The sequence below is a fragment of the Vulpes lagopus genome, chromosome 6 (assembly GCF_018345385.1).
Source record: "Vulpes lagopus strain Blue_001 chromosome 6, ASM1834538v1, whole genome shotgun sequence".
NCBI lineage: Eukaryota > Metazoa > Chordata > Mammalia > Carnivora > Canidae > Vulpes > Vulpes lagopus.
Window position 1 is genome coordinate 10,597,637 of NC_054829.1, and position 26,243 is coordinate 10,623,879.

Genomic DNA, 26,243 nt, shown 5'->3' on the forward strand with positions numbered 1-26,243 from the left:
TTTTATGTATGTATGTATGTATGTATGTATTTGAGAGGAGTGGGGGACACATGCAGAGAGAGGCAGAGGGAGAGGGATAAGCAGACTTCCCACTCAGCAGGGAGCCCAATGCGGGGCCTGATCCCAGGACCCTGAGATGATGACCTGCGCCAAAGGCAGACACGTAAGTGACTGAGCCACCAGGTGCCCCAAGGCTTTATTTTTAACACATTAATTTGCTATTATTCATTCAGAATTTTTATACCTTTGATGTAGAATTGGCCTGTGATTTTTCCTTCTCCCACTGCCCTTGTCTGGTTGATAACAAGATGCTACTGGGTTCATAAAAGATGTTGGAAGCATTCCCTTCTTTAGATTCTTTGTATTAGTTTGCACAAAGTCGAGCTCAATCTGTTCCTTCACTGTTTAATAGAACTTATCTTTATAACTGAACAGTTTTTAATCCTTTAGGTCTAGTCATCTTTTTTTCCTGGTTGTCATACGTTACATTTTTCTAGAAAACTGTCCTTATTGTGCAAGATTTCAAATTCACTAGCATAGAGTTGTTTCAAAATCTCTATTATGTCTGCAGTTACGTTCCCTTTTTCACCACTGATACTCTTTATCTGTGCCTTTTTTCTCTGCTTCTCTTGATCAGTCATGCTAAAGTTTTGTCTTTTATTAGTCTAACCCAAGAGCCTTCTTCTGGTTGTAATGATCTTCCACTGTGGCTATGTTTTCCATTTCATTAATTCCTGCTCTTATCTTCATAATTTCCTTCCTTTAAATCCTCTGATGGTTACTTTATTACATTTATTTCACCCTGACTTGTTAGCTCATTTCATTTCTCTCTCTTTTTTTTTTTTTTTCCAACAGAAGTATTTAAAACCAAACATTTTCTTCTAAATAGCTCTGTGGCTATATATCTTAAATTTTAGAATGTAGTATTTTCATATTTGTGTAGTTCTAAATATTTTTCTAAATTCTCGTATCTCCTTTGATGAATCATTTAAAAGCATATTTCAAATTCCCAACTACATCAGGTCCTAGACACCATTAATCCATTCAGTGCTTTTGTATAAATTTGAAAAAAAACACACACACAACACAAACATACATCACATTAACACATAGCTGCAAACCTGTGCACATTAACCCTGGATGTGTTTGTGCACATGCCCTGTCACCCACTCACATACATCCTCAGCACTACACAGGAATACATTCTACATACACCCCATTCCTGCAAAGTGACTGGGTCAGGGTCAGAATCTGGCAGGGAGTCAGGATTTAGACATCTGAGCAGAGGGGACTGTCAAGAGAAGAATCTCAGGCCCCTAGGTGGTAGCTAAGACAGGGCATAGCCACCTGCACGTGTGCCAGGAATGTGTGCATATATGCTGTTCGCGTGTTTAAGGGCCGCTGAGCTGGTGTGACTTTATGTAGGGGGTGCCTATCCCAGCTGCTCTAGGATTTAACCAGGAGGCCCCAAATCTCTACACCTGCTCATACTCACATAAAATGTAGTATGTCTAAGATGTGAGTGGTGTCCTCTTCAATGTGGAGCCTTTCTTTAGGTCATCCTTGAACACCTATTATGTGGTTATTATTTTGTTATTGATTTATAATTTAACTGCATTGTGATTAAAGAATTTGATCTCTCTGAAATGAGTATTCCCCAGTGTATGTGTTAAGACTTTATTTGTGGCCTGGGATGCCTGGGTGGCTCAGTCAGTCAAGCATCTGACACTTGATCTCAGCTCAGGTCTTGAGTTCAAGTCCCATACTGGGCTCCACACTGGGCTTGGAACCTACTTAAAAATAAAATAAGATAATAAAATAAAATAAAATAAAATAAAATAAAATAAAATAAAATAAAATAAAAGACTTTACTTGTGGCCCATTACCTGGTCTACGTTTATAAGTGTTATGTATATGCTTTTTCTTAAATATATTCTCAGACTGGTGGATTTTAGATTCTTTATATGTCTATTGGATTCAATCTGCTCATTATATTGTTCAAAACTAGTAAGTTTTATTCATTTTTTATCTACTTGATCTATCAATTACTGAAAGAGATGTGTCAAAATCTCCCATTAGGAGTATGAATTTGGCAACTTTTCTTTGTAATTCTATTCATTTTTGGTTTATATGAGGCTGTATTATTAACTCTACAAGTTTTAGAATTGTCACATTTTCCAAGTGAATTGTTCCTTTTATCAACAGAGGGCAACCTTCTTTATAATACTTTTTTTTTTTTAAAGATTTTATTTATTTATTCATGAGAGAGAGAGAGAGAGGGAAAGAGAGAGAGAGGCAGAGGGAGAAGCAGGCTCCATGCAGGGAGCCTGACATAGGACTCGATCCTGGGTCTCCAGGATCAGGCCCTGGGCTGAAGGCAGCACTAAACCGCTGAGCCACCTGGGCTGCCCTATAATAATACTTTTTAACTTAAATTCTGTTTACTGATTTCAACTTTCTTTTAATTAGTATTTGTCTGGTATATTTTTAAACTCTTTTTCCTTCATACCACAATGTCTTTAGATGTGTTTTATATTTTAATTTAATTTTTTAAAGATTTTATTTATTTATTCATGAGAGACACAGAGACAGAGGCAGAGACATAGGCAGAGGGAGAAGCAGGCTCCCCAAGGGGAGCCTGATGTGAGACTTGATCATGACCTGAGCCGAAGGCAGATACTCAACCACTGAGCTACCCAGGCATCCCTAAAAATAGAAATATCATATGATCCAGTAATTCCACTACTGGCTATTTACCAAAGAAAACAAAAACACTAATTCAAAAAGACATATGTACCTTTATGTTTACTGAAGTATTATCTACACTAGGTAAGATATGGAGTAATCCAAGTGTCTACTGATAGATAAGTGGATAAAGAAGATGTAGTATGTGTGTGTGCACATATACCATACATGTGCATCTGCTAGAATATTACTCAGCTATGAAAAAGAATGAAATCTTGCCATTTGAGACAATACAGACAGACCTAGAGGGTATTAAGCTAAGTGAAATAAGTCAGACAGAGAAAGAAAGTACCACATAATTTCACTTATACGGGGAGTCTGAAAAACAAAACAATAAAAAAACAGACTCTTAAATAGAGAGAACAAACTGGTGGTTGCCAGAGGGGAGAAGGGGAGAAGGGTGAGGGGACACAAGGAATAGATAAAGGAAATTGAAAGATGCAAAATCCTAGTTATGAAATTGATAATTCACAGAGATGAAAAGTACTACATTGAGAATATAGTCCATAATATTTTAATAATGTTGTATGACGACAGTGACTGCACTCACCTTATATGCTTACCACTCTGGTTCTCAATCTCCTCTCCAATTTTGCCCTTTTCATTCTTAAAAAATTACCTACACATTTAAAATCACATTCATTATATTTTATCTAGCATTTCTATCGTGCTAAGTGGGACAGTTTTCAATTATCTGGACTGCCAGATTGCCAAAAAGAGAAGTCTCCAAAGCCCCTGCCTTTCCATGCCTTTTCTCTTGATTGAATAAGGGAGAAGGCTCACTTAGACACTATTCTTTCTTAAGCTGTTTCCAATAGCTTCCTATTATTGATAAGGAAGGTGGGAACCCCCTAAAACTGAAGCTTTCTACAAGAAACATTTCAAGTTCAACCCCTGGGAATGGGCAGATGACAACAGGAAGCAGGAGGCCACTAGAGCGATGACTGGTTTGGAAAGCAAGTAATACATAATGAATGTTCAAACCTAACAATATCTTGACTTCAAAATAGTGAAGGTCCTCTGTAATCAATCTCGGTAGTACACAGCACAGAAAGCACAAATTCATCATTATGGCCCTTACCCTAAAAAAAATGTATCATTTAAACAAACCAATCATCAAGAAAATTAATAAATAAAATGATTTGTTTTCTTTGTATTTGTATGTCTTTACATTGTATCTGGTACTGTGTCCTACAGATCTATTGTTTTAACTGACCAAAAAAAAGGGAAGAATTTATTTTTCAGGAAAGATTTGAAAGAAGAAAAAAATGCTGATTATTTGGATAGTGAGAAAACATACTGTTCCAGGCAAAGTAACAGTTTGTAATCAGAAAGACTAAATAGAAGATTATCATGGGACACTTAACATGGCAGAATGGATGGAAGACGGTAAGAAAAAAAGACGAGGGTGTTTTAAATAGAGTGAAAGCCTTGATATAAAATTATTTTCTTAATGGGGAAAACAAAAGGCTTTTAGAAGTGGACAATATGAATAAAGGAATATTCTGAAGGTTCAAGAGAGAACAACAGAAACAGAGACGCCACTGAAAATAAACTTGGAACATTTGGAAATTGGAAGAGTAACACTGCACATTGTTGTTAAGGACAGAGACGCTCCCCGTGGGCCCTGCCTCTCCGTTGAGAGGGTCTCCCAGTTTCACCAAAGCTACTGGGTGCACTGGGTAAGCAGTACTTTTCCACTTCCTCTGTAGCGGGCCAGGGGAGACTAAAGATGATGCAATACAGAAACCATTATAAAGGGCAAGATGACAAAAGATGAGATTATAATCTCAGAGGCTAAGAATCCAGAAGTGGGGAGACAGACAAGTGATGAGAATTAAGGAGCACTTCACAGGATTTTACAAATGACAAGCTGATACTTTTTCTACTCTGGGTATAACAACGACATACTGTGATGGCTTGCCCACTAATCATGGGATGGTGAACTTGAAAGGGACCATAAGAGGTCATTAAGGCCACTGGCTCTTTCATTTACAGTTATCTCTTCTCTTCTAAACCACAGGACCCTCATTTCTCCAAATGTGTATATTTAAGATACAGTTTGTATATATTGGTACAAGATGTTTCCTTCCAGGGGTAATTATTAGACTTCAGTAAAATTGCTCATGTTTAACTATATTGAAGCAATTAATGTAACAAGCATTGACACTGGTTAGAAAGAATGTCCCTGCCAGTTTTCAGTTTCCCAGAGAACAAACACATATGCGGGCTTACCTTTGTGAAAGCTCGGTAACACAGACCACACACCTCCACTAGGTAGGCCAGAGTGAAGACGGCGTTCTGAATTACAAAGCTGAGCAGTTTTGAAAATGGCTCCAGCAGACTCTGCAATGAGATTGGGGCCAAATAAAATCAACTGCTGATTCTTTCATTAAAAAACAAAAGTATTAAAGTCTTCTGATACTTTAACTAATGGGATTGTTCCTTTATTTAAAATCTGTAGCCAGGTGGCTACTGGTGCCACTCTGTTGATGTAACAAGAACAGAACTGTACCTTCAGTCAATGCCTGAAAGAGTATGATTTAATCACTTTATTGTTAGAAAAGGAAATCCATTTTCCCAGGTGGCATCATTTATAAACCTTATCAACTCCAACACTGTCTTCATGTCCACCCCAGCAACCAAGACTCTGTGAGGTTTCTATTATGATTTTCCATTCTATATCTCAGAATCTGTAGGCATCTATGGGCTCGCCCCTCCAGCTCCTTTGAAATCTGTCATCTTGGTTAAGTAGCACAAAGCACTATTAGCTTAGATAAAACTCATCACGACCCAGCTTCTTGCCAGTGTTTATCAGGAAGGCACAGTTTTGGTGTCTCCATCTGAATCCCACCCATAAAGGGTCAGTTTAAGATCCATCTGCTCTCTAGAGTCATTTAGAAACTTTATTGAGAACCTACTAAGTATCAGGCAGTTAGGTGCTTTTACATAATTTATCTTGTTCAAATTTCTTATGACAATCCCAGAGGGACAGTATGTTATAATAGTTAATGACACAAAGTATAGAAGCTCACACAATTATTTTCAAACTCCAGCTCTCTGTGACCTGAAATAAGTGATTTAGTTCTGGACTTAGTTCTCTCCTCTGTAAAATAAGGATAATCGTGGTCTCCACCTCATTAGTGTTGCTGTCAGAAATTGGGGAGGTAATGTAGGTTGGCAGCAGTGAGCCCTCCATCACTGTTAGTGGTGATCTGCATCAGAACTCTGGAACTCTGGTGTCCCTATTCTGCAGCTGAGGCTTAAGTAGGCAAGCAGCTCGCCTAAGGCCATACAGCTATTGAATGGAATTCAAATCCAAATTCCAGGGCAATTTTCCAGAGGTAGAACTGCTCTTTAGGGAAGACAGAATTTTAACGGGGCTCCAAAAGATTTGCATGCCATGATATCCACTACTTCTCAACCTCCATAGTCCTAGTGGTCTGGATTATAAAAGTTTTATTTTATTATTATTTTATTATAAATAACATTCCAATAAACATGTTTTGTGTGAAATTTACATTTTCATTTTCTCATTTAGAAGAGATTCCCAGAAAAGGAATAACTAAATCAAAGGATACGAGAATTTTTTAGATCCTTTTTCCTTATTGATATAAAAATGTATTTGTTACATGTTAGTCACTCTGGAGGATAGGAATTATGCCCTTTATTTGTTTATATTCCCTACAGAAACCCATATAGCACTTTCCATATAGAAAATCTTAGAGGAACCCTTCAGAATAGTACTGTTGATTCAGTATTCTTTGCTCTGTATAAATGTTGTTGCCCTGAAATACGGATGATAGATGAACGGCAACAGGACTATATCTCCAGTTGATATATAACGCATCTTTATTCACCAAAAAAAAAAAAAAAAGAAAGAAAAAGAAAGAAAAAAAAATCTGAATTCAAACCTAAATAAGAAACCTTGGTTTTTTTGTTTTTTTTTTTTAAATCCAGCAAAGCCGCTAGTGATGGGGAGGTAGAATATCCCAGAAAAATCAAGGAACTTGGAATTAAAGGATCTAGGTTCAAGTCTCAAACCTTCTACTAATCAACTATATAACTTGGCCAATCCAATTCATCTCTTTGAGCCTGTTTCTTTATCTATAAATGATCAGATTAGACCAAATGATCTCTTTGCAACTTTTCCTGCACAAACTACCAGTTTATGAAAGCACAGTCAAGGTATAAAGTTACAGGGGATGTGGCTTCTTGGTATATTAACTAGTAGTTATAGCCATTGCTATGCAAACTATTGCATCATTCTATATAATTCAGCCCAGAAACATTGTATATAATGCAGCCCAGGAATACACAGTGAAGGAGACACAGTGTGGACTTCATGAAGCTCACAGTCTCCCTGGGGAGACTTTCATACAATGTAAGTGTTGGTATAGAGAGCTCTATCAAGTACTGTGGGATCTGATATGGGATAAAGTTGCTACAGAGAATTCCAATTCACCTTTTTTAATTTAAATGGGATTCAGATTCTCATCTTGAAGAATGAGAAGGAGTTCACCTCACCAGCAAGAGCATAAAGCATTTCAGGCAGAGGAAATGGCTGAAGCCAAGCAAGGAAGTATGAAATTAAATAAGATTATAAACATAAAGCAGTTAGCATGATGCCTGCCATATGGTAAGTGCTCAACAAACAGTGGTTGTTGTTTTGATGATAATGATGATGGTTCTGAAAGTAGGCAGGAGGCATGGGGGATGGGACAAGGAGCTGAAGCTGAAATTAGAAAAGTAGGCTGGCAAATTAATGAAGTCCCTTCTTGAATGCCACATTAAGAAATTTGGACACTATCCTAAAAGAAATGAGATGGGATCAAAGATGTTTAAGCAAGGAATCAAGGCAGTAAGATCTGTGTTTGGAAGGATCACCTAGATCACAGTGTGGAGGGCAGACTGTTGGCCATAGCCCAGAACTAAGAGGGCCAATTATAAAAAATGATATTGTGACATACTACAACTCTTTATACTAGACACTTTCACCATGTTTGAAAGTGAAACATTCAGTATGCAAGAACTACTTTAAAATTATTAATATGCCTGTCTTTTTAGGTTAAAAAATAATCGAATAACCAGTGGGCTGTTTTACTGAAACATATAATACATACCCTTGTGGCATTGGTAGAGGGTATCTTCAAGAGGCAAATCATAATTCTCAAACTGGAATCTAAAGAACACTGTGAACAAATATGAAAAAAGTAAAAGTCAGTACCCTTCTTTAATATATCTTTTGCTTCATGTATTTTTTTATAAGCATTTATTTTAGGGGGAAAAAATCTCAAATGCTGCTGCCTCCTTACAGTTTTCCATGCCATATATTCATGTTGAAAAAAAATCATCCTCAGGTTTAAAAAACTTAATCAAACCATTAATTAAATAATATTAAACAGCTAAATAATTAAGCATAGCTCCTAAACTATTTCTCAAAGATATATTTTTAAAAGTAAATCAGAGAGTGAGTTGGATTAAGAATTGAACAGATGGATGGATGGATGGATGAATGGACAGACTGATAGATGGGTAGGTAGATATCAAATGTGTCCAACTCTAAAGAGATACACTAATTTGTCAAGGGTCACATTGGGGGAAAAAAAACCTACTCAGATCTATTTAAAACCATTAGGCTTATTAATCCAAATAAGAACCAGTTTCATCTGCCCTTCCTCTGCTACTAAAAGACATGATAAAAACCTGCAAAAAAGCAGGAAAATTTCTACAAGAAAAAAACTATGCTTCCCAAATCTATTAGAGTTGTATTTTGGCAAGATTCCATATCAAATGTACTTTTTAAATTGATTTTACTTGGGGGGGGGGGTGTTACAACAAAAATAAGCAATATTATTTCACATTGTAAACATATCACATTAGTAGGTTATAATCCCTGCAGCTGTACACCATACTAACCTTTAGTAGAAGGGAACAAACTAAGCCAGTGGTTCCCCAAGTATAACCCCCTGAACCAGCAGCACTTTGAATTACTTAGAAATTTGTCAGAATGTAAATCCTCAGGCTGTACCCCCCAGTGAATCAGAAACTCTTAGAATAAGGCCCAGGATATCTGCTTTTTAGCAAGCCCTGCAGGAACACTGATACACCCTGAAGATTGAGAACCACTTCTCTGAACTGATAAGATCAAACTACAGAAGGCTTTTTAACAGCTTAATATTTTCCCCAGATATTAAAAACAAAACAGAATATGATCAAAGGCAGTACCCAGATCTGATCTAGAGGGAGAGTTTTTACATAAATTCTGAAAGTGTTTTACTGGTCTCTTCTAAGGGAACTATTGGCCTAGCCAATATTATTGGTTTACTTTGCTAAATACCAACCGGAGTTCATGTGACATTTACATTACTTTAAACCAGAAGCTGAAGACTAGCTGTTCATCAGGTCACCATGGTGTTTTAAAAATCAGGAAATATCCTCCTCAAAACCATGGGAAGACCAACAATAGTAGGCCGGCATTCCCACGTGACAACTGGCTGGTATGCTGTAGCAGCTGGACTTGTTAGAGGGACTGGTGCTTTCCATTTCTCAAGGGTCTCAGTTCTCTGTATTTTCTTATCTTACTCCACTCAATACCCTTGCAGTCAGGGTCCCTATGGGCAGGGCTGACTGTCACAAATTAGGCTTACCAGTTGTTTGCAGGTGGCAATAGTTCCAACTGGTCAGGGATGAAGTTAAATATTTTTATTATAGCATCAACTTACAGGCATCTGCATTTGCCATGCCTGACCCATCCCTTCTCTTCAATTCTGTGACCTTAAGCAAGGACTAGCCCTATATGGCTCTTGGTCCTGGAGAGATTCTATGGGACCATGTTAAAATGCATCACTTGACTTCCTACATGTGCATTTATAGTATCTATATGCACACATGGTCTCAAAGTACAATGCTAACTCTCTTTGCTTAGATTTATTCAGCAACTCCAGATTTGTGAGCAGACAGGATCATGGGCTGTGAGAGATGGTCAAGATCTCAGTATTCCCGCTTCTCATAGTAACTTTAAAATCAGAGAAAACAGCACACACCAAGCTATAGGCCCCTGAATTATCCTTACAGACCCTATTTTGGGAGTATATATTCCAAATCTACTAATTGGGAAAAAGGCATTGTCAGGGTTGGTTTGTCTTTATAAAACACTTTCCATACAAGTGATACTTGTTTCAGAAATGGTACTGCCAACATGTAACTTCACTGGTCAGATCAACAAGTGATTTATTTTATTGTGAGTTAAATATTTCTGTGATATGTATAAAGCACAAAAAGCTTATAGAACAAATAAGGTTCAGGGACCTAGAAATGGCCACGACCACCCACCTCCTTTCAATCTCCCTACTAGGAGATTGAATGCCTTCAATTCACCTCTGCTTTAGAAGGACTCTAGGCATCAGTTATTGAAGAGGACACTGGACCAGGAGTCAAGAGACTTGAGTTCTAATGCTCACACTGCCACCATCAAAGGGATGGTTTTTATAAGTCTTTCCCAGCTTGTACAGTTTAGAGTTCTGCTTCTACACTTAATGGACTCATGTAGAAAATGATCCTTAGGTTATCAGATTCATAGCTAGGTAATTTGTGTGTATTCTTGGAGGAGGGTATGGTGGCTATGGGAGTGGGGGGTGTTTGGGGGGATAGTAAAGTAGCCAAACAGAAATATAATATCATCTTGGTCCTGCAAGTACTTCATTCACAAACACAATCAGTCATTTCTCTTTAGATAGTTCTCTGAAACTTAGCTTTATATTGTATGTCTAGTCTCCTTTTAGGTAAAACTATATATATATATTTACTTACACACATCTCTTGAGAAAAATTTGTATATGAACATAATCTACTAATATCTTAGATGTCTAAAAATCAACTGGAAACATGAAATGACTATGTCAAAATGCCTACGGCAGATTGCTGTAAGCTTGTACATTTGGAGAGCACAATCTACATCACAGTCTGCATTTGGTGGCTAACAGAGATTCTGTACAGCACTTTATGAAACATTAAATCTCTATAAGCAGATGGCAAACTCTAAGATCATAATTGAAAATGAAATCCTGGACTCAGCTTACCTTCAGAGGCAAAACACAAGGCAGCTTGGCAAAAAATGTCTGAAACTGGTTGCTGATTGTGGTCCAGAGGCTGCTAGGAGAATCCATGGGCAAAGCTTCCATGAAGGTAGCAATGTTTTCCAAACAGCGTATCATAGCACCCCCTGCTGGTAAATTCTTTTTGTTATTTAGACCCTAAAAACACAAAAGCATAGGCAATCAACTGCTGAAACAACAATGTGGGAATTCAGACAGCTATTTGTCAAAGATCACCTCTAAAAATCATATATGCACGGCTTAAACACGTGTTGTGTGCCTACTATATGGGCTACTCACTGTAATAGGCAGGAGGAACACAGAGAAGAAATGACACATTCATAGAAACTTGGGGAAAACTGTTGACTTTAATTCAGTGAGAGAAGATGAAATGTGAGTGAGAAATAAGAAACATCTTTTAAGGATTTGCAGTTAGGGTGCTAAGAAGATACAATAAATGATTCCTGCTGGAAACTCTGCTGGCGAAAGCCTGAGCATAATAACTACAGAAGCAGCAAAGTCTCTAGGGCCATCTGCCAACCCTCCAAGCTAACTGAGAAAGCTAATCATAATAAGCAGAGGACTGGACACGTGAACCCAAGCATTGTGATACAGTGAACAAGCAATGGAGGTGAGAATTGACTTCAAGTCCTATGACTGAGCAAAGAAATAGGATTTGAATCCAAACGTCATGATGCAACAAAGAAACAGGGAAGCTGAGACTTGAATCCAAGTCTCTTGATACAGTGAGCACTGCTCTACCCACTGCACATTCTGAAGGCCTGAATGTTGTATGGGGATGAGTGTGCTTTACAGCTGCCCACCCACTCCTGAGTTGAGGGTGTCTAGAAACTTTAAATAGAGAGTAAATACACACAAAACAGCAATGTCCAGCTGACACTCTTCCATGCATTGGCAATTTTTATTTTTAATTAACTTTAACCCTTTAAGTTATTTAAGATTAATTTGACATTTTAATATTTAACTCTAATTTAACTTTTAAATTAAAGGACTGAATTAATTTCTCAGGCACGATTTCGGGAGGGGTGGGTCATCAAGTTAGGCCTACCTCCAAGAGCTGACTGAGAGCAGCAATAGAGCTCAGTTCATTGAAGTCCATCAGAGATGTGGCTAAGGTCCGTAAAAAAGTCCCATCTGGAAAGTCAACAATCAGATTTAGTAGTGCTCAGGTTTCAGCGACTGGGCACGTTTGTGGTGTCTGGATTCCCTGTGGAGGAATTACCTTTGATAGTGCTCTGGAACAGCTGCGGGAAGATGCCATTGGGTGCCAGCTGATGGAAGATGCAGCGGAGGAACTGCTTGGCCACCCCTGCAGCATTGCCAGGAACCATCATGCTGGGGTTGAATAGGGAGAGAGAAAAGACAGGGACTCAGGGAGCACCCAGAATGAATTTACATATTTCTGTACCTCCTCATTTAGAGTATTTACACATCAATTCTCTTACAGAAGATCTCACTGTCATTTGCATTAGTGAGATGAAATACTGTAGTTCCACAGAATCCCTGTTAACAATAAGTTTCTAGAAAGAGAGAACCAGGAAATGTCAGAGTGGTTCCAGTCTAATTCCAGCCACCCCAGAGTACATACAGCTGAGGCTTCTGAGGCCCAGAGAGAAAAGGTAGCCTACAAAGGCTCCAAGTCCAGAACATGGCAGAGTTCAGGATGAAAACCAGGATGAAATTATTAGCAAGATGCTCCCAGATAGTGTCATTAGCTCATGGAAAGCTGATCTGAGAGGAAATGCAGGCAGGGAGATGTTCATAGCTATTGAGAGATAGAACTTTTCTTGATCTGTGCAATTCCCCTTACATTGCACACCACCTCTCCCCATCAAAAAAAGGGAGCCAAGAGATGATTATGCACTCCTGAGACCTAAGTATCAGGAAGGACATTCCCAGAGGTGATTAGGGGGTAAATTAACAGAGGAAGAAAGTAGAAATCAAAGCACCCAAATAGGTAAGTGGTAGAAAGTCCTTCTTACCTAAACCGTGTAATTATGCTGTGTCTACCCTGAAATGCTGATTCAAACTTGTAGGTCATGCAGCAATGACACCAAACTCACAGAAACTCTTTCAAAAATTAGGGAAGTAGGAAACTCTTCCCACCCTATTTTATGAGGCTAGCATAGCCCTAAAACTAACATCAGATAAAGTCATTACGAAAAAAAACAAATAAAACCAAAGCAAGAAGGAACAAAAAAGAAATGAAAACAAGACAAGACAAATCAGTAGTCCTTATGGACATTGAATCCAACTACAGATAAAAAGGATGATGGTTCATTACCAAATAGTTTATCCCAGAAATGTATGAAGGACTTAATATTCAAAATTTCATCAATGGAATTGAATATATTAAATAATAAAGGGCAAAAACCATACAGTTATTTCAACAGATATAGAAAACTCATCTGACAAATTTAACATCTGTTCATGATACATACTCTCAGGAAATTAGAAACAAAAGAGAAGTCCTCAATCCAGTAGAGAGCCCCTATGGACACCTACAGCAAACATAGCTAATGGTAATACTAAAGGCTTTTCTGTAAATGCAAGAATAAGGCAAGGAGGCTCACTGACTTCTTTATTATTGTACTGGAGGTCCTAGCCATTGCAATAGGACAATAAAAAATAAATAAAAGGCATAAAAATCAAAGAGAAGAGAAACTGTCACAATTTACAGAAATGACATTTTTTAACATACAAATGCTTTTAGATCCTAAGAAATCTTTAAAAGCATCTACTACAACTAGTAAGTGAACCCAGCTTACTACATGTTAATATTTATAAACTAGCAGCAGAAAGTTAGAAAATGATTTTTTTTAAAATTCCATTTCCGTTGGCATTGAAACACCCAAAATTCTTGGAAATAAATTTAACAAAAGATGTGTAAGATCTCTACACTAAAAACCACAAAACCCTGCTGAAAGAAACAAAAAAGACTGAATGAAATAAGTATACCATATTCATGAATTGACAGATTCAGTATTTTTATGTTGTTAGTTATCCCCAAATTAATTTATAGTCTCAGTACAATCCCAACAGGCTTTTTGTCCCCAAACTGAGAAGTTTATTCTAAAATGTATATGAAAATTTGGTAAATCTAGAATATGCAAATCAACTTTCTTGGAAAAAATGAGCAGAGTTGGAAGATTCATACTCTCGTACTTCAAGACTTATTATATAGCTACAATATTCAAGAAAGTGTGGTGCCAACTCAAGCACTAATGAAATGGGATAGAGTCTGGAAATAGATCGACCCTAATACTTACTGTATTTGATTTTAAGAGAAAACAAAGTGATCCAGTGGGGAAAGAGAAAGTTATTATTTTTTTAATGGTGCTGCAAAAACTGGGTTTCTACATGGATAAAAAGGAATTTCAATCCCTATCCTCACACCATTATACATAAAAATTAATTTGAGATGGATCACATAAATGCTAAATATAAACTTTTAGAGAAAACACTGGAGAATATCTTCTTGATTTGAGGATGGGCAATGACAACAGTAAGAAATAGTCATAAATTATTTAAAAATTTTAAAACATTATGGGGCACCTGGGTGGCTCAGTTGGTTAAGCATCTGCCTTGGGCTCAGGTCATGATCCCAGGGTCCTGGGATTGTGCCCCTGTGGGCTCTCTGCTCAGTGGGGAGTCTGCTTCTCCTTCTCCTTCTACCCTTCCCCACAACCTCAAGCTCAGGTCTTCTCTCTCTCGTTCTCTCTCTCTTGAAGAAATAAAATCTTTAAATAAATTTTTAAACATTAGATTTCATCTAAACTAAAAACATCTCATCAAAATATATATTAATAAAAGGAACAGATAAGCCCCAGACTGGGTGAAAATATTTAATATATTTAATAAAGGGTGGTATTCAGGCTATATAAAGAAATCCTACAACTCAACCCAGTTAAAAATGTGTGAAAGATTTGTAGAGGGTCTTCAAGAGCACTGAAAAAAGACTCAACAGCATTATTCTATCAGGGAAATGCAAATTTAAACTATCATGTGATACTCATCAGAATGGTTAAAATTTAAAAGACCCAACACCACCAAATTTTGACAAGGATGTCAAACAACCAAAGTCTCATACATTATTGATGGGAATATAAAATGGCACAACCACTTTAAAGAGAAGTTCTGACAGTGACTTACAAAATCAAACACACACTATCCTCTTATGCCACAATTTCATTCCTAGCTATTTATCTAACAGAAATAAAAAAACCTGGTTTACAAATAGGCTTGTAGAAGAATGGTCGTAACAGCTTTATCTATAATAGCCACAAACTGGACACAATGCAAATGTCCATCAAGAGGAGAATAAAGAAACAAACTATGGGATAGTACTCAGCTCTAAAAAGGAAACAAACTATTGATAATATGCAACAACATGGACGAATTTCAGTATCATTTCACTTATATAAAGTTCTATGGTAGAAAAAAACTCAGGCTATCATTTGCTTATTTGGGTGGAGCTGAGGAAGATGCACAAAGGAACTTTCTGAGGGCGATGGTAATGCTCTGTATCTTGACAGGGATTTAGGTCACGCCAGGGTATGCATTTGTCAAAAAACCAGTGAATGTACAGTACACATAAAATAAGTGAACTCTCTAGCATGGAAATTTTGCATCAAAAGAAAAAAAGCCTAAAACAAAGTCAAACTTTAGTTAATGATAACTTGGCCAAAGAATATATGAAGTATGTTAATATCTGAAATTTACTTTGAAATGCAACCGAAACTAAAATGGATGAATGGAAAGCTAGAAGGATGGATAGATGATAAAGCAGTAAAATGTTTGCTGTAGAATCTAGGTGATAGGTATGTAAGTGTTCACTATAATGTTCTTCAAATTTTGCAGTATATTTAATTTTTAGAATAAAATATTAGGGGAAAAAGTAAAAAAAAAAACTCTATAAATAAGCATGAAAAGGAAGAGCAAATATTCCTAAAACCAAAAGTTACAGAAGTACAGTAACAATAGCACCATCTTATGTTTGCAGGAGCTGCTACAGTTAAGCTTCACATATACTCAATCACTTGGACCTCACAGCAAGTACCCTCTGAGGCACAAGAAGGCTATAGATAGTATCTCTCTTTTATAAATGAGAAAATTAAAGCAGAGAGATCAATGTGTCCAAAGTCCCATCCAGTACACATTCCTGCTGTCTTCTGGTCCCCTCTCCCTACTGCAGCTAAAGTAACTTTTGTACATGCTACACACACACACACACCTCTTGCTGCTTAAAAATCCTTCAGCAGCTTCCCAATGCTGCTAGAAAAACCTGAAATATTTCATATAATTTATAGGCCCTGTATAATCAGGAAAGCCAATCTCACATCTCTGGGCTCTAGCCACACTGGCTTTTTTATAGTTCCTCCTATATAATGTCCTTACCACCTCAAGACCTGGGATATGCTTTTTCCATAGCTATTTGCATAGTTAAACCCAACTCATTTCTTTCAGATCTTAGTGTAAACACCACTTCTTCAGGGAAGCCCTTCTATCCTTCCCCCTTCTTCCTAATGCCCAGGCAACATCAGACCTGCCATCTCTTAGCTGGGCTTGCCCATCTCAGTAAATGGCCCAGCAGCCATCTACCCAGCTGTCTGGGCAAAACTGGGAATCATTCCTGCCTTCTTTCTCTCAAACCCAACATCCAACCAACAGCAAATTCTGTTGGCTCAACTTTAAAAATATTTCCTGAATGTATCCTTAATGAGACCACTTCTCACTACCTTAAACCAAGTCTTTATTATCTTGCACCTGCCACTGAAATGGTCTTCACACCGGCTTCCCTGCTTCTACCCCTGACCTGTTTTCCTGCATGACCTACTTTCAACACAAAAGCCGAGGGTTCTTGGCAAAACAGAAGTGAAGTCATGTTGCTCCTCACTCCCTGCTTACCTCAGTAAAAGCCCAACTCCTTACAATGACCTCCCGGGCCCTACCTGGAATGCCTTGCCCTCCCCTTGTCTGCTCTTCTCCTACCTTTTACTCTGCTCACTCTGCTCTGGCCTGCCTTAGTCTCTGGCTCCCCAAATATCCTGGGCACTTTCCTGACTTTGCATTTGCTGTTTCTTCTGCCTGGAACATTCTTTCTATAAATTGCCACATAGATTGCTCTCCCCCCTTTTCAGGTTTTGTTCAAATACCACCTTCTCAGAGAGGCTGTCCGTGACCATTATTACACCCAGAATATCATCTCCGTTTGTTCTGTATCTCCTGGACTTACCTGATTATTTTTTATAGCGTTTAGTTCTGAATGATATTAAATTACATTATCAGTTTTTTTTTGTTAATTTGCTTATTGTCTGCCTCCCCACCCAGAACATAAGCTCAGGAGAGCCAAGACTTGCTGTTTTGTTAACTAGTATCCTCAGTTCCTAGTGGTCACTCTATAAATACTCGCTAAATAAATGAATTTTACACAGTCTCCCTATACTTGTGTCCATAGCACTAAGCACTGTTTACAATGACAAATTTGTGCAAATATTTTATCTATGTTTGCCTCCCAGACAGACTGTAGGTTCCCATAGGGCAGGAATCATGTCACTTTTGCCCCTAATTGAAACCTACGTACTCAGCCTATTGCCTGCTACAGAGCAGGTCTAAAATAAGTATTTTGTTGTTGTTGTTTAAGTATTTATTTATTTATTTATTTATTTATTTATTTATTTATTAATGAGAGACACAGAGAGAGGGTGAGGGGGCAGACACATAGGCAGAGGGAGAAGCGGGCTCCTCGCAGGGAGCCCAATGCAGGGCTCAATCCCGGATCCCAGGATCGTGACCTGAGCCGAAGGCAAACGCCCAACTACTGAGCCACCCAGGTGTCCCTAAAATAAATATTTGTTGACTAAAATGAGTGAATGCATAAAAAGATTAAAAATAAAATGACTGAACGCACGCATGAATTAATGAATGACCGGAAATGTTCTCTGGAGCTGCAACTGAACCTAAAGACATTCCTTCCAGATACACACACTGGTGTTTTAGAAACAGGACAGATATGCACAGAGGACAAAAAGAAAGTGACATTTGGACCCACTTTAGGACCTTACCTTTCTGCTTGATTAGAAAAAGTAGTGCTGGATGCCAACCTAGGAGAAAATAAACAGAGTTATATGAATATATTCAGTTTTCAGGAAGAAATGCATGAGTATTACGGCAGGACCCACTGTGGCCCCAGCTCAGATGGGGACACAAGGAAAACCATTGACAAATCCTCTGGTTAGGGACAGGGGGCCCACTTGGTGGTCAGCCTCCGGCGTTCAACCTAGCCCAGTTCCTGAGATCTGCTTTCTGCATCAAATCAGGTGTTTCAACGGAGACACATACATTTAAGCTAGTTTCCTCTATCACCAGGCCAAATTTACAAACTGGCCACTGCAGCCAAGTTAGTCAGCAGAATAGCACTTGACCCAGTCCATCTCTTTATATTTGAACTCAACTCAAAATTCGTTTCTTTGTATTTCACCTTTGAAATGTAACCACAAACTGCAAAAGCAGTTTACTGCTATAAGACAGTAAAATAAGGTAATAGGGGTATTTGTCAACTTCTCTGTCAATGAACTGAAATGACATATTGAGAAATGTATCAAGTAATCAACATATAACATGTAATTTTTAATAATTATATGGCTCATCCACATGGACATATTCTATATGTATTAAGAAAGAGAATGTCTAAACCTGCTAAATCAGTGGGATTAGAAAAACTTGTCTTGATCAGTCAGCCATTGAAGAAACAAATAAGGAGAATGCTCATGTTCATTTACTTAAGACCACAAGAGTGTAACTGGCCAGGAAGGCATTTGGAGAGGACTGGAGGGACCAGCAACCACTAACACGAGATACCATTCCCAGTTGCTTTGGTTAATGACACTACAATCAATCAATAAACATTGGCAAATGACATAAATAGTCATTAAGGGCACAGCAAATGCAATCTTGATGGCTCTATCTGCAAAAGGGGATGAATAAATTTTAAGAGGGATCTAAGTAGAGAGCAGACTACACAATCACAAAAGTCTTGGGTGATAAATGCTGAGATTACATATGCTTAGAATGCCCTAGAAATAGCTCCTGTGGGACTAACAAATAAACTTAAGTGTTCATAAGTTCACATTACCTCATCTGGAATTGTGGCATGCAAGAAAGTCCTGAATCATTTGATTGCTGAATCCATTTCCTGGTAGGTTTGGTGATCAGGCTTAGGTTGCTGAAAGCTGTGGTGGCTACTTTAAATGCCCCCCTCACACCCCCATCTCTTACCAGTCTAGCCAAATGAGGTAGGGATTTAAATATATGTATATGTAAGCAGGTAAAAATATATCTGCTACTGTTTTGCCTTTACTTATCTTCAAAGCCTTTTGCCTTTACTTATCTTCAAAGCTCACATCTTTTCATTCTGACAGCGGGCAATGCTTGAACATTTATTTATTCTCACTGATGTTAGACAAAAACAAAATAAAACCCCTCTATATGGCGGCTACAACTTAGATCAGTTCTTTTAAGGAGATGGTACAGATCAAACCAATAATTTTATCTATTCTAAATCTGAAATCTGAAAAGTATCAATAATAAAAACTCTCAATTCTACAAGCTGATACTTTTATTCCATGATTGATTGCTTTAGGTTAAAATCAAGGACTTAAATGAAATAATTCTTCTTTTCTTATCTCTTCATCACCCACTGTTCATCACTGCACACTGGCTATTTTTAGGTATTACAGGTGGAATAGTTATACCATCTAACCATTTAATGCTTTCCTGTTTGACTAAATTGGAAATCAGCATTTCTTCTTAAAAAAAAAAAAAAAGATCAACTTTTAGCTCTATTACAATTCATTATTTTTCCCTCTGTCAAATGCCAGGAATTTGCAGAATTCTGTTTTGTTTTGTTTTTTTTCCCCTACCTCCTCCGTGGAGATCTTCCCAAAGAAACTGTTTCCATCCTTAGCTTCTACAGCACTTACCACTCACACTACTTATTACGACTCTTAATCAAGACTGGAAACTCAGGACATTCATGTGGAATTCAGTCTGATCCTCTCCTATAAATTGTTCACGCTAGGACTACAATTTGTTACTGAATTTTAGTTATACATATACCCATGAAATACATCACTCTCTTTCTAATGTCCTATCCACTAAATGGAACCTTCCTAATGTGAAAATTCTCAAAGTAGCTTAGTTTAATCTCCCCTCAGTTGAGGTAGAAGCCCTGTTCCCAAAATATGTGCAGCCTTCTATTTTCTGAGTCAAAAGTGTAAAACTATACTCCATCTCCCCCTCCCATGACAATGCCTCATGATTGCAGGACGCCTAGAGAACCCATCTTAAAACCCATCTTAAAACACATTTAGATAATACTATCTAAATCTTATAAATAATAATATCTAAACCTTGTAAACTGTCTAACTATGAACTGTGCACAGTTCTGAGTACTTATGCCCCACACAGTAACCCAAGTAGTAACTAACACCAATAAACAGTGGAGTTTTCTTAGTGTAATTTCCTCTAGCTTCATTCTGACACGGTGACATTGTGGCTCATGACCCAACACGGCTGGGAAATTCAATCAAAAGCTTGGTCCAGGGGCCCTGAATGGCTTAGTCCATTAAGTGTCTAGCTTTGGCTTGGGTCATGATCTCAGTCAGGGTCCTGGGATTGAGCCCTGCATCTGGGTCCCTGTTTAAGGTGGAGTCTGCTTCTCCCTCTCCCTCTGCCACTCCCCTCTGCTCATGCACACTTACTTTCTCTCTCAAATAAATAAAATCTTTTTTAAAAGTTTGCTCCATTCAATTTTAAAATTGAAGGTTGATCCATCCCACAAATTATCAAACATCTATAAGGTTACTGAATGTTTTACTTTTGAACTGATAGTTTCTATTTCAAGATATAGATGGAATTAGGCTCCTTCTTTCCAAACAAAACTGAAGTGATATTAACCTTCCCACAGATTGCATTATATCCAGCAACAGCGGGGCTGCCAGATCTGGGCTTAAGTGAATGAATGTGGAGAGAACCACAATGGCAAGCCCAAGGGTTTCCTCATCATATTCTTCAAGAATGGCCCCACAGTCATGGCATCTGCAAAGAAAACAGAGGAATGATGTACACGAAAGCCAGCAATGGTTTCAAGATATAACAAAGTATATACAGCTATTTTTTGTGAGTCTTGAAAAAGTCCCCAAAGAGGTCAGTGGTCCCACTTTCACAATAAATAGTTGACTCCAATGCCACCCTTACCCTAAACACAGAAACAGCACACATGACAGAAATCAGGAAGGTTCTTTAAGTCACTGAAAACATTCAATTCACAAGTGTCTTGCCTATATGTACATGAATTATTGTTCCCTTTTACAGCAAGCGCCAGTTGAACTACCAGTTTGAAGCTTCTGACTGAGGGATTTTATGCTTGTAAAATTATTGCTAGGGATAGTCAGTAACAGATATTTTTTTCATTTGTTGAAATTAAACATGAAAAATGTCTGGACACAAATGGAAACCTTCCTACGCTCTTAGATTGAAAAATGTCCTATTTGTGGGTGAGAGATGGGGTAGTTAAGCCAAGAGAACAAGAAAGCCTGGGGAGTCTGGATCACAGTCTCTTCTCTACCACTCACTTGGATCAGTCTTATGTACTCGCCATGCCTACTGAGTGTAATATGTAAAAACACAATGGCACCCGAACCTAACTTCCAACACTGCTCTTTACATTATCAAATATAGGTTCAATTTATTTTTTTTTCAAGTAAAGGTTCAATTTAATTCATCTCAGCCAAAGCTACAGCCCTTCAGACAACTTTATAAAGTGAAGGGAAAGTCTACTGGGAATAGTGAATGGACTGGAGCGAAGATCACTATTGAGAACTTTCCGTCTGGAAACTTCCTAAATACAAACTCTATATATGGAATCCCTGACAAATTGGCCTTTTAAAAAATGTAGGATTCACATCTATAACAAAAAAAGGGGGGGAATGGGACACACACAAAGATTGGGACTTGGAGGAGAACACAAAATGGGGAGGTTGTACTCAAGGAGGAGACAAGAAGAGCCTCCCCCACACAGCTAGGTGCTCCCTGTGTGGACTTTCCAAGGTTGCCCTCCAAGGTGGGCAAGCCACTTCTTTAGAAATGACTGTGGCACCAGCCCTTTGCAACTCATACTCTTCTCCCTTTATCACAAGCCTACCCAGCGCTTGGGATACCAGGAAGTCTCCCCAGCCCAAAGGGATCTCTCCAAACTTGAAATCCTCCAAGTCTTATTCTTTACCATACTCACTAAACAAGCGTTTGAAAAAAAAAAAAAAAACAAAAAAAAACAAAAAAAAAACAAGCGTTTGTGTGCCAGGCAATGTATAGGGAGCTTAGAGTGTAAAAGTCAGAAGAAAGGGTCCCAGTCCCTATAGAACTCACAATCTGTTTAAGAACCTGTATTTATGAACAATGAAACAATTAAAATGCATGGTAAGCGGTAGAACAGAATGGTATAGTAACTACTATGGAAACTAGGAGGATATATGACTAATTCTGCTGTGTGCTTTAAGCTGGGTCCTGAAGCATGAAAAGGAGATCACCAGGCAGAGGAAGGTCAGAGAGAAGGGTACCTATGAAGCAGAGAACACCTCAGGCATACTCTGGAGAAGGTGAGGGGGCTGGGGCAAGAGCTCCTGGTGAAGAGGCCATACCTCCACAAATCTAGAGGGCCTTTTATCATAAGCAAAGGCATTTGGACCTTATCCTGTATGAAATCTGGGGATACCAAAGGCTGCCAAACTGCGAGGTGCTATAACCGGTTTGAGGTGCAGAGAAAGGATTCTGCTGGCAGGATGGGAATAAGAATCAAAACTCAAACTTAGTCTCATCCTACCAATCTGAAGCTTCTAATAATCAGTAGTAAGTAGATAGGATTTGCATTTGTCCAAACTGAAAAGGGAGCATGCTTTGGTATAAATAGAACCTGAGTGTACAATGATACCATGTTTCTAAAGTAACAAATGCACACCAAGGCTCAGGGAGACAGCCACTTGACGAACAAGTTATGACTTAAAGCATAACACACCTCCTCTGATACTTTCTTACAAGCGTGGTGCACAAACTCAAATTCTATAAATCTGGTGAAGAGTGTGAGCTTACTTGTCTGTCATCACCATCGGCTGCTCATCTGTGAATTCCTCGGGTGCTGGCACAAACATACTGACAATGCTGGGTGCTGACAGCAGGCTGGATTTCGTGGCGCCTGGATAAGCAGCAAGGAGACATCGCGTGAGTACAGGTCTCTTCCTGGGGGCCAGGCAAAGGCCCATCCTCCTCTTACAAATCCTCCCAAGATCACACTCATGGGATGTGTTATGATCAAATAAACTGCCTTGTGAAAAACCCTCAAAGGTAAAATGAATTCAAGAAAGATGGCTATTTGTTTCTGTTTGTGTGATTTTAAGAGCTAGACTCTTACCTCTCACTCCCTTTGCTTCTTGACTTTGAAAAAAATCAAAAAGGGTTCAGTGCCAACAGGAGACAAACAAAAAAGTGGAAAGGGGGGGGAATCTATTCAAGAGCACCCTTAAATAAGTTCACAACTTGAATTTGCTAGGTATACATAGAAGCTGCCCCTACTATCTATGTTTCTAAAATCACAAATGCATATCAACCCGAAAATGCTGCTAATTTGAGAAGAATAAGGTCCCAGAACTCAAACACTTAAGCAAGGGGAAGGATTTGAGCTAAGAAATATCAGAACAACTTTTTACTTTAGAAATATCATAAGCCCCAAAGCAAAAGCCTTCATTTTTTCAAACTGAAAATATTTATGAATAAAAGATTAAGTGTTTTGAAGGAACCATCCAGGGACTTTTAGCCAATCAAAATCACAAAGTTTAAAACTTGGGGTTTTGATGCCTTCAGAGACATCAAAGGCAGGAACCTTGGCATATGCTCTAGCGATGAGTAAATCTGACTGTTCTCTATTAAGAAAATCACCAGTGCCAGATAGATTCTCCAGGAATGGTAGACATGCGACACTCCAAGAAAAGTCCCAGAGGGACAATCCAGGATAATACCATGTTCTACAGAGCAGTAACTGGGACTCAGAGTTTTCCAAACGGGAAAGAAGGTAGAAAAACTCAATGGTCATTAAAGAGTCTGTTTCTCATCAAGGAACTGGTAATTTTAGTGCTGAAAAACAAAACAAATTTGTATGATCTGTTCTTAAATAGGAGAAAGATAATGATTTGGAGAACTGGCTTTTAAAAGAAGTAACAAAAATTTTAGGAACCTAGCAAAGTAGGCAATCTGTTTCAGTGTGAGGGAGGAAAAAAAAATGGTATTGAAGCCTTTAAGGTATCAAGATGCTGCCAGACTGTACACTCCCTTGCCTGATCAAAGTCTACAAAGTGTTTTATGAGAAACAGGAGACCTGCAGACTCCAACAGCAAAGGAAAATATCTAAAAATATCTTTATGTCACTTCCAAAGATCCCAAATTGGTATCTAAATTTTACTACAATATTTATCAGCTATTTCTAACACTCTCTTCTACCTGTACCCCAGCGCATCACTAACAAGAATCTCCAATTGTTTCGTCAAGATGGTGCTTTGAGTGGAACCAACAGTATTTATTACAAGCATAACTATGAATTAATTAATAATAGAAAAGCCAAGAACTAAGCCAAGATAAAGGGAGACGACTGATTATTAAACACTAAGGTAAACAGCATGAAGTTGCTTCAAGAAACCAAAACATAGAAAGTTTAAATCTAATATTCTATGTTTCTCAAACATTGACAGACCATGTCTATTAGATGCCAAAATGCCTACACTAAAGATAGAAAAATTCAGCCCATAAGATGGTGATATGTTTACAGTCTTCCTAGAAATAAGAAATTAAAAGAAAAAAAAAACTCTCTGAGTTGTCTCTCAGAAGACTATGACCAATTACTATTAAATAGAATTCACAATTCAAGTCAAGAAAAGGGATGGAAACAAAGTCATTTGGGTGGTTTCAAGCCAATAATTACTCAATACAAATGCCAAGAAACAGGTATTTTTGACAATAATAGCACTATGAAGCTGTTTATTCAAGTGACAACCCAAAATGTGTCATCCAATATTAATAGCGGTCATCTATAAAAGTTATTGGGTGCTGCCCATATAGCAACATTAGCTAAATCATTGGATTTCTGAAAATTGCTAATAATTTGAGAGCAGAGTAAGGTAGAAGAAGAAGGTGGAAAATGCAAAGGAAGCCATGGACCTCAGCTACCTTTTGTTATGCTGAATTATAACTAAGTCTGCAAGATTAAAGGCAGTCCCATTGTCCCACAGTTGTGGGCAACACTTCTAATGGCACCACTACCCAAAGTGTACTCTGTATGGAACTAGGAACAGAAATGGAAGGTTCTGGGGGCTCAATTGGTTAAGCATCTGCCTTTGGCTTGGGTTGTATGTAACCTCAGGGTTCTGGGATCAAGCCCCAAGTTGGGCTTCCTGCTCAGTGGGGAGTCTGCTTCTCCCTCTCCCTCTGTGTTCTCTCTCTCACTTGTGCTTAAGTAAATTAATAAGATCTTTAAAAAAACAAAAACAAAAAGAAATGGAAGGTTCTTAGGAACTTGAATAAAGAGGAGACCTCTTCCAAAGTCCAACTCTAAAGCTGGAGATTTTGATTGAAGCTGCTTTGGGAATTTCAGAGATAGGAGGCATTGTAAAGGTGCTGGTCTGTTCAAGGCATGCAAGCACCCATCAGTCCCTCAGCTGCATCAGTGGACTTCTTCAGTTTATTGGGAAAAAGATTGTTTTTGTTCCCATTACCTTTATTCCATTTTTGCTGCTACAAACTTAGTCACTGGATCGTGGATAAGCACCAAAGTTGTTTGACCACCCTGACTTTGTACATAAAAGCTTTTCCTAGGCCCAGAAGTGAGAAGAGTCTATCAGATACAGGAGTTAAACTGCTACTCATTGCCCAATATATGTCAGCAAAAGCTGAAGATAAAGATATCCTCATTCCTAAGGAAAATAAGAAGAGGAATATGGTCCTAAATAATAGGTCGGCTTGATTTAGGGAAGTAGCTAAGAGATGCAGTCATAGTTCATTTTTTGTTTTATGGCTTTTTTCTTTTCTTTTCTTTTCTTTTTTTGTTATTTACAAATGATAAATTAACCTGCTTTCTGAATTAAAAAAGAATAGAATTATTAACTAGCCATGAGATGAATTTTGAAAATACATATTCTGATGATCTTGGCACAGATTTATTCTCAGCTTACTCCTATCAGCACCATAATGCCACGTGTATATTTTCTGCAATTTCAGTTTTCGGATTTCAAAGAAGTTACTCAACTATGATCTCAACATTCTAGGATGAACACAATTAAG

At 38.1% G+C, this 26,243-nt stretch overlaps 1 protein-coding gene across 1 annotated transcript in view; it reads right to left on the reverse strand.

Moving 5' to 3' along the window:
* The window catches only part of UNC79 (unc-79 homolog, NALCN channel complex subunit), a 235,537-nt gene that overhangs the window by 33,792 nt on the left and 175,502 nt on the right, over positions 1 to 26,243 (reverse strand). The window contains exons 35-42 of the mRNA XM_041757925.1: positions 23,010 to 23,112; positions 20,820 to 20,960; positions 17,927 to 17,965; positions 12,085 to 12,197; positions 11,911 to 11,996; positions 10,827 to 11,000; positions 7,869 to 7,937; positions 4,981 to 5,091 (exon numbers count right to left, since the gene is read on the reverse strand). Coding sequence (XP_041613859.1) covers positions 4,981 to 5,091; positions 7,869 to 7,937; positions 10,827 to 11,000; positions 11,911 to 11,996; positions 12,085 to 12,197; positions 17,927 to 17,965; positions 20,820 to 20,960; positions 23,010 to 23,112 — 836 coding nt within the window. The remainder of the gene's footprint in view (positions 1 to 4,980; positions 5,092 to 7,868; positions 7,938 to 10,826; positions 11,001 to 11,910; positions 11,997 to 12,084; positions 12,198 to 17,926; positions 17,966 to 20,819; positions 20,961 to 23,009; positions 23,113 to 26,243) is intronic.